General features: G+C 43.1%; 1 protein-coding gene across 1 annotated transcript; it reads left to right on the forward strand.

The window, feature by feature from the left end:
• The first annotated feature begins 4,783 nt into the window (after positions 1 to 4,783).
• LOC136463107 (uncharacterized) lies at positions 4,784 to 5,802 on the forward strand. The gene is made up of 2 exons (XM_066462143.1): positions 4,784 to 5,221; positions 5,317 to 5,802. Exons 1-2 carry the CDS (start codon positions 4,784 to 4,786, stop codon positions 5,800 to 5,802), a joined length of 924 nt encoding a protein of 307 aa, XP_066318240.1.
• Positions 5,803 to 9,773: the final 3,971 nt, after the last annotated feature.

Genomic DNA, 9,773 nt, shown 5'->3' on the forward strand with positions numbered 1-9,773 from the left:
ATTGCTGCCAAAAACTTTTAATGATTATAAAAATATAAAAAAAGAAAACTAATGGTTGTGTTGACATTGACATAAAAATTAGTCACACACTACAAATGTTAGATCGCACAGGTCACAAACGGACCGAGGCGGCATGACTCTGCACACATCGACATATGATTCAATGATAATGCTTAGCTAGTTTTCTCGGGTTGAGCCTAAGAATGCCTTGGGATAGCGAGGATCACACTTATGTGGTGAAGAACAGCAAAGTTTACGAGCAAATCACCAAAGGATAACTAATTATGCTTACGCAATGAAGAACGATTAGTTTTCAGGCAAACTAGCAAAGGAACTATCGGAACTCTCGCCCGAGCATGGAGGAAGTGATTAAGGCAAAGAGAAGTAAAATAGATTAGTTTTTGATTGATTGTGTGTTGGGCACCTTAACTTCGCCCAATTTTGGTTGTCAACGGATTGCAAGAGGTGACATGTTCAATTCTTATTTGGGCTATTTTTACAAGAATATAATGATTACAAAATCGAGTGCTCGGTGTGTCGATGGCGATGTGGAAAGAGCACTAGGGTATCCATGTTGGAGGATATAAAATGATTTTCACTAAATTTTTCTATAAGAAAAATAAATTTATCCGCTAGTCACATTAAAACCTACTAGAAGTGAGATAGAAGCTCATGAGCGTGATTGGTTTCCTGAATATGGAAGAGCCTTGCCATGGGAAACATGATGTGATTGTTTTGTTGCATGTATGCGTAGCTGACTAGGTTGGACATATGCAAAATGATGCGACGAGCCAGGCTCCAGGGAAACAAAATCCATTCTAGCGAGACAAGCTCCATTGGTGATGTGCGGTCGCCCACTGGGCACTTTGTGCGTGCATCTAAGACTCAAACCGTTTGGGTCATATCCATGCACGGAACTTGGTGAAGGGGAACCTGCCTGGTGAATCTTCTCAGCGAACCAATCATGCCTTATGTACATGTGCATGGAGATGTCAATAGGGAGATAGCTCCTCATTCCTGTTCCATAGTTTTCAATTCGGATTAGGCAAATCCGGCTTGATCGTCTTTTGTTTGAAAAATTCGAATTTGAAACCTGAGAAATTCGAACGTAATTGTTTACAAGTGGGATCATACATTGTTCACAAATGGATACATATCTCACATGTACTTTTTACAACCTATGGCCTCGATGAATCATGTTCTTCTAATAATAGTTACTAAAACATAATTCATCTGTGACATGATGCTTACTAGGCTATCCCTGTGACGGGACCGTGAATTTTTCTCCCCATGGGGACAGAGATAGGGAGCTATCCTTGACGAGAAATTTTCCATTGACATCCCTAACAGAAAGGCATAGGTGTTGGTTCTAAATATACTACCTCCGTTCTGAAAAGCGTGTCATTCTCACCTTCACAAAGTCAAACCAATCGCAAGTAGCACTAGTTTTACGCCTTGTTTGCTTAGCTTATAAGCCGTACTTTTTCAGCCAATGAACAATATTTTTCTCTCACAATAAATCAGCCAATAGTACTTTCAGCCATGACTTATTAGCCAAGCGAACAAGACATTAGATTGGTTTTTCACTCTACTAAAGTAAACAGAAAAAGGAAGCTATGCTTGAGAAAACTAGCCTTAGCTTCGAATCCTGTCCGTGCGCAAGAAACGTATTTCTACGTGAAAAAGCATGCCACTCGTGACTTGCGACGTGCAGCTGTGTAGGGGCTTCTCTAGATTTAAAAAATAATTTTCTATTTTTTGCCTGATTTTGTGATTTATGGAGATGATGAGCATGTAAAATATATTTTCTATAAATTTTATTACACCTAAAATCAATATGAAACAACCAGCATCAATATTTTTATCCGCGCGCTGCTATTTTCCATCCACGCGCCATTATTTCCATCTTCGCGCCTCGCGCCAGCAAAAATTTTAGTTCACCCGCATAATCTATACAGTGTTCGGGATAAAATACCAAATATGTATACTGAGCTTAAGAGTGTGTTTGGTTGCCCGCATAAGGGCAAACCAGGCTTCCGGGATGCAGCCTGCTCATGTTTGGTTCCCTGGCCACCCTCCCGAGCCAGGCTCCGCTCGTGCAAAAGCCCCCTCCTGGCCTGGCTCGCGAGGAACGCCCAAATCGGCCATTTTTCTTCAGCCTGGCTCGCTTCGTGCTCCCGTGAGCTCGCGCGCCTGGCGATTCCGTGCGCGGGGAGATGGCGTGAAGATCCTAGGGTTACCTCCCCCGTTCCCGCCATTCACCGCCTATATATCTTCCCTCCCACCGCCTCCCTCTCTTCTTCTTCTTGTCGCTCCCTGTCTGCGCCGCCAGTAAGCTCCACCTCCTCTTCCTCCTCCCCCAGTGTTCTTGATGGATTCGTGGCCTCCTAATGCCTACCCTCTCTCTCGATTTGTTGCAGGTGCCGTGGATTTGCGTCCTCTCGAAGCAAGTGAGTTTTTTCCCTTCTCTTTCTCCATTTTTCCGTGCGATTTGAAACCCTAGGTCACCATTGTTTGTTGATCTCGCTGCAGGCACACCAGATCTGATTTCTTGGCTGTTATTGTGGTATGGATCCTTGTTCTTAGGTCTCATTTTTTTTCTTGTTTTTTTCAAGTAAAAATCCTATTTTGTGTATGCTAATCCTCTTTTCTTTGCTTTGTGTGCTTGCAGATCTGAGCTCCCTCACCTGCTGGGTTGGGCTTTTGCTGGTGCTGCTGCTTATTGACGTGGGTATTTTGTATATCTACTCCCCCTCTCGCCTCCCCCCTAATCTGTACCGTGCGATAATGAGTCCTGCGTTCTTGGATTCGGATGCATGTCCTACTTTGTGAGATTATGAGCAAGTATATGAAGTTGCCATTTTGTCTGAGCTATTGTCCAAGTCTGTGATGATTCCTTTTGTCCTGAGCTATTGCCTTAGTCTATGATGATGCCTTTTTCTGAGCTATTGCCCTAGTCTGTGATGATGAAAGTCTTATTTTTAGCATGTTCTAGTATATGATGAATCCTTGATCTGAGCTTTTGTCCAAGTCCATGATGATGACATTGTCATTCTGAGCATTTGTCCTTAAATTCCATTCATTTTTTTCTAGATGGACTTGGAAGAGAAGAGACACATTCTTTTTGCTCGTGCTGCTGCTCTTATCACTGCTATGTATGCCCTGGTGTTTGCTAGACTTAGAATGCTTCAGAGTCAGCAGCCTCAGATCAGTTATGGTCCAATGAGCATTAGGGATGAGGAGCGCCAAAGGAACTTGAACTTAATTTACAACTACAATGATATAGAGTGTGTGAACATGCTTAGAATGAGAAGGGCACCCTTTTTTAGTTTGTGCAACTTGCTTAGGGACAAGAAGCTACTTGCTGACAACATAAATTCTTATGTTGAAGAGCAAGTTGCAATGTTTCTCCATATTGTTGGTCATAACCAACGATTTAGAGTTGTAAAGCAAAACTGGAGAAGGTCTATAGAGACAGTCCACCGCCATTTTAAAGATGTGTTGTATGCTATTGGTGAACTTAGATAAGAGATGATTAGACCTCCAAGCAATGAGACACCAGTAAAGATTAGCAACAGCTATAGATGGTATCCTTACTTTAAGGTAAAAAAAACCTATCATATAGCTGCTAGGATATTGTTGCATTAGCTCATGTCAATTTACTATGCAATTTTGGATGCCATGTAGGACTACATTGGGGCCATTGATGGGACTCATGTATTTGCCAAAGTTCTAGCCAAGATGCAAGCTGCATTTAGGGGTAGAAAGAATGCCCCCACACAAAACGTGCTAGCAGCAGTTAGCTTTGACTTGAAATTTACCTATGTGCTGGCTGGTTGGGAGGGATCAGCTCATGATGCCACAATTCTTGCTGATGCATTACAGAGAGAGGATGGGTTGAGGGTTCCACCAGGTAATTAAATCAACTGTGATAATAAGAAGCAAATGTAACTGCAAAATGATGAATCTAATTGAACTCCACATTTGTTTTAGGCAAATTCTTCTTAGTAGATGCTGGATATGCTTGTCGGCCTGGATTTCTTCCTCCTTATCGAGGTTGTAGGTACCATCTTAAAGAATATGGAAATAGGAACTACCCAACCAACCCAAAAGAGTTGTATAATTTGAGGCACTCTAGTTTGAGAGTAACTGTAGAAAGGGCATTTGGGGCTCTGAAGAACCGTTTTCGCATCATTGACACCAACAAACCATTCCATCGCTTGAGGACACAAATCAAGCTTGTGCTTGCATGTTGTATAATGCATAACTGGATCCTTAGTTTTGGGGTTGATGAGGTTATTCTAGAAGAGTTCTCTTGGGTACCAAATGACACAAATAGTCAGCCCCATCCTGCTCATATGGATGACAATGCTGCCTGGGCACTTCAGAGGGATGAATGGGCTAATCACATGTGGGCTAATAGGGGTCTTTCTAGAATCTAGAGTTCTATTATGTATCATTGAGTTGCCTGTAATTCATTTTATTCATGGACAAATGCTGTTTTTTTCCTGTGATTCTTCACTTGATCTGAGACTTTGGGCAATAGCAATGATGTTTTTTTTTCTGTGATACTACACTTGATCTGAGACTTTGGGCAATAGCAATGGTGTTTTTTTTTCTATGATACTACACTTGATCTGAGACTTTGGGCATGTGCAATGATGATAAATTTTCTGTGATACTACACTTATGCTGAGGCTTTGGGCATGTGCAATGATGTTTTTTTTCTTGACATAATACACCTGTGCTGAGGCTCTGGGCATGTGCAATGATGAATTAGGCTATGGCTGAGGAGATGATGCCTGCTGATGAGCTTGTGTTCCCTGGAATGGATGGCGGTCTTTTGGCTGGTGACAATGTGGTTGCTGGGGATGATGTGACTGGTTTCATACCAGCATCACAGGAACTTGCTCAGCAGAGGACCTCTCTGAGGTGGACTGAGCCCATGTCTGCCCTTGTGCTGAAGCAGATGTGCCAGCTCATTACCACTGGAGTGAGGACTGATAAGGGCTTCAAAGAAGTGCACCTGAACAAGGTGGCAAAGGCCCTGCAAGAGTTCTGTGGTCATGAAGTTAGTGGTACCCAGGTGTACAACCACCTGAGGAAGTGGAGGCAGAGGTGGGTGAAACTGTCCAAGCTGAGGGACCTTAGTGGAGCTCAGTGGGATGAGGACAACTGCATGATTGTTCTTGAGGAGGAACACTACAATGGTCATACCAAGGTGAGCAAGAACCTATGATACTACAACTTGATTTGTTAGATGACTCTTTGAAACATTTTGTCATTATGGCTAACAAGGGACAGTTCATTATGCAGGACCACCCCAATGATGCTCCACTGCTCAATAAGCCCATACAACACTACAAGCAGATGATGGTCATCTTTGGCAATGGTCAGGCAATAGGCAAGTGGGCTATGGGCTCCAATGAGCCACTTGGTACACCATCTGACTGTGCCGAGAGCTCACTGAAGACTGAGATCCTGAACAGTGGCAAGACTGTGACTCCTGAGGATACCAAGAGTGAGGGAGGAGTTGGTAACAAGAGGAAGAGATCCATGCTGACAGAAGAGGATGTTGTTCTGTTCACTGGCATGGCAGAGGCAGTGAAGGATGTTGCTGATGCTATTAGGTCGACCAAGGTTGAGGATTCCTACCCTGAGCTGTATGGTGCTGTTATGTTTGTGCCAGGCTTCACTGAAGAGGCACTGATGTGTGCTTATGGCCATCTGCTGGTCAAGATGTCTGACTCCCACCGTGAGCTGTGGCTAAGGACCTACTTAGCCAAGCACTACTACATGTGAAGGCTTCACAGCTTGGGGTTGATCCTTTTGTGCAGTGCCTGCATTATCATGGTGGTCTTCTAATGCAGTGCCTGTCCCTGTGCAGTGGTGGTCTCTTTTGTGCATACCTAACTATAGCTGGTGGATGTGTAGTGGGTTGACCTTCTCTTTTGTGCAGTTGATCTGATCCTGCATAGCTTACTTACTAACACTAACATATAGTTAGTGTCTTAGATAACCCTACACCTACAACCTAGATCAACCTAGTGGTGGCAATCTGACCATGAGTCCATTGCCAATGATGTGAACCTTGTGGTTCTGAACTTGATATGGGCACAAGCCTGTGCCTGTGATTTGCATAATTTCATTATGAGCACTTGCCTTATTGCCTGTGATGTTTGTTTTCTTATATCTGAGCACATGTCCATTGCCTGTGATGCTTTATGACTGAACTAAGCACTTGTCCATTGCCTGTGATGTTTTTGGATTGATCTGAGCACATGTTCATTGCCTGTGATGTTTTTTGATTGATATGAGCACATGCCCATTGCCTGTGATGTTATTTTAATTAATCTGAGCACATGTCCATTGCCTGTGATGTTTTTTTGATTGATCTTATGGCTTGGTATGTTGTTCATGTTGGGAAGGAGCCTGGGGTCTACTCCAGCTAGGCCGAAGCATACAACAGATGGCATGTTTGTAGTGGAGCCTGCAATATGTTTTGCAAAGAAGGGAGGTCACAACTGGAAGGATGTTGTAATTTTAGTGGAGGGTCTAATAATATTAGTCCAGGCTTTAGTAATTTTAATTTTACTTTCCAAAATGATGTAATATTCATTGCAAATAAATTGTTGTACCAATGTTTGGACTTGCTGGTGGTAACCTTACCACTCAAACAAAGTGGTAACTCCACCAGCTTCTATGCGGGCAACCAAACATGGTTCCTGCACCCTCACAATTTGATTTAGATGCAAGTTCAGGAAACCAAACACCGGCTGCATGTGTCCAGGCTGCAGAGAGCCAGCCAACCAAACACCCACCCCTTGCATGCACAGAGCCAGGCCAAAGGGGACCTGGCTGGCTGATGCGAGCCAGGGTAGGCTGAGAAGTGTACCAAACAGGCCCTAAGGGGATGGCGTCAGTTGGTCCACACGGTCTGGAGGGTAGAACAGTAAAATTTGTTTCTTTTCATGAATTGCCCTAGATCACCCACTCTCTCGCTTCATTTCCCTGCCGCCGCCCCCTCTAACTAACTCTCGCCGCCCCCTGCTCACTCTCTCGTCGCCCCCCTCAATCCCTGCCACCACCACCCCTTCCCTACCCTGCGCCAGGACTACTTCCCCTCCGCAGCACCACGATGCCTCCGGAAAGGAAGCCCCCTACCCTACGCCAGGACCACTTCCCCTCCGCAGCACCGCGATGCCTCCGGAAAGGAAGCCCTCAGGGACTCGAAACCTCGTAGGTAATTTCTCCACCATCCTCGTCTCACCATGGTTGGAATTGGGGCTAGGGGGCTCGTAGTTCAAGTTTCAGATGCTAGGTCATGGCGGCTCCGGCGAGGGTGTGGAGTCTGGGCCACCCTAGGCAGACCCCATGGGCCGGAGATTCTTGGGTCTGTGTTATGGATTTCGAGCAGGCAAGAAATTTGTACTAGAAATTCCCAGGTGTGGTTTTCACCGATGGATTATTGCACAGGTGGGGGTGTGTTCAATTTTGGTGCTGGATTTTGAAGGAGGACCCAATTTTGGTGCCGATGGGTGTCTAATTGCTGATGCATAATAAAGAGAAGCATGATGCGGCAGCAGCAGCTCTGTCTCCCTCTCTCTGCTAGATAGTGTCTCCACATTTTCAATGATTTCTGCTTTATTCTGAATTTAAATATGTTGATATTATTCTTAGTTCCATTCAGATTCCATAGTGTTGTCCTATATCTATTGTGAAAAACGAGCACCAGTATCATTTGTATTTGTCCTATCATATGTCTGCTTTACTCACTAAATTTCTTCAGCATGAGGTCTCTCTGATAGCCATATTGTTGCATGTTTTTGGTTGCATGAGCATCCTGGTAAGTCCAATGGGTTATTGGATATTGGGGTTGTATTCTGCAATCTTTAAGAAGACCCTGTTATAATATTCTTTCCTCAAGAAAACCAACTATTGCTAAGAGGTTATTTGGGGACCTTCATGCCATCAGGCTTAGCATGTCCAGGGCTTTGCATAGAATGAAAATGAAAATAAGTGCTGCTGTATCAAGTCTGTCAGTTAGACAATTCTTTATTGAGGCCAGTGCTTCTGTAGTTCTAGAATGAGGTGATGGATTTTTTTTGAGATTAGAGCAGACATGAGCAAAAGGTGTAGGCTAACCAAGTAGAGTACATAGAAAAATTCTGAGTTGGCTGTACGAGCAAGAGGTGGAGTATATATTATTCTGAATTTTTTGAACATGTCATTTTCAGTTCATATACAGTGGGTGTGCTTGCTGGTGTCTTTGCTGGACTGTTTGTCTTCACTGTCTCCTTTCTATGTCATATATAGTGAGTCCAGCAAAATTGTTTAGATTCAGTAACATAATATCTCCCATCTAAAATCAGAGATTGTAACAGTAACAAAGGCATGGTACAGGCCTTCTGCTTGAGCAGTGTCTAGTGATTCTGTAATGGCAGCAACAGAACAATTCTTTTGTAGGAAAAGTGTGCCAAACCAAGATTATTTTGTAGGAAGAGTGGCATCTGTAGTTCGTGAGGGCACTAAATTTATGTGGTTCAATTTATACAGCAGTATAGATATGTACTAGCCTTTGAATAGATGAATGATTAGGTAGCTTAGCTTAAGCAAATTCTCCTTTCCATGTCATATATAGTGGGTCTGGAAAAATTGTTAGTGTGGGTTGACATTTGCTAAGTTAATTAAACATGCAGCACTTGATGTAGGCTCTTGGGTTTTACAAAGGCATATAATCTCACCTAATTCTTGACGTGCCCAATTCACCATTGACACCAATAGCTTTGATCTTTCAGTTTTGCTTTGATGAATAAGATTACATTGCAATAGCTTTGATCCTTTAGTTTCATAGTTATTGACTTGTAGCAATGATCAGTTTGCACCTAATTCTTGGCGTCTTCCTTTTCAGTTTGGTTGTGCTGAAGTTGTGGCTATGGAGCATTCTGGAAGAGCAACTGAAGATTGATAATTAGATGCATAGCATAGAGCTCCTTTTGATATGCATTTGCACCCAGGCATGTCAACTAGTAGAGCTACATGTAGGGATGTTCTTTTCGAGATGTGTAGGAAGATATGTCCAAGGATATGATTATAAGATGTGTATGTGCAATGTAAATATATTTCTGATAGTGATATGTGATTCTACTATTATTGAAAATTTTTATAAATTCTAGAAGCAGACTTATGTATTACTCAATAATTTCATATCATTGCAATGGAGTTATGATGTATTACTTAGCAAACTTATATATTACTTAGCAAACTATATATTCTTATAATTACTTAGCAAACTTATGTATTGCATAGCAAACTTGGGCCCCGTTCGCTGGTCTGAAACTTGGCTGAAATTGGCTGGAAAACACTGTTCCGGCTAAATTGTTGTGAGAGGAAAACATTGTTTTGGCTGAAAAAAAAAGCCGAACAAGCTGAATATAGGTAAGCCGAACAGGGCCTTGAACCGATGTTTTTAGGTGTGCCAGCTTAGTCGTCGGTGAGATGTAAGAAGGCGTGCAACAACATAGGGGCAGCGTGACATAGGGTGGGGCACTTAGGGCTTGTTTGGGTGACACCTTAGGAGCGTTTTTGGCTGGCTTTCATCTTGCGTGTACCTTGCCTGCCCTCTGTTTGGATTGAGCCCTGATGAGGTTCCTGGACCAGGCAAGCTGCGCCTGGTGCTGCATCCAGCTTGCCTGGGCTAATGTCACTGTTTAATGGACAACTTAGTTAATCTTTTTAATTTGAAAAAAATAATCTGTCACTACTAGTCTATT

Source organism: Miscanthus floridulus, chromosome 1 (genome assembly GCF_019320115.1).
Source record: "Miscanthus floridulus cultivar M001 chromosome 1, ASM1932011v1, whole genome shotgun sequence".
NCBI classification, from domain to species: domain Eukaryota; kingdom Viridiplantae; phylum Streptophyta; class Magnoliopsida; order Poales; family Poaceae; genus Miscanthus; species Miscanthus floridulus.

Excerpts from the sequence above, each read along its gene's own strand:
- LOC136463107 (XM_066462143.1), top strand. The coding sequence starts at position 4,784 with ATGGCTGAGGAGATGATGCCTGCTGATGAGCTTGTGTTCCCTGGAATG. Across the intron at positions 5,222-5,316 it reads ACTACAATGGTCATACCAAG|GACCACCCCAATGATGCTCC; the intron begins GTGAGCAAGAAC and ends TTCATTATGCAG.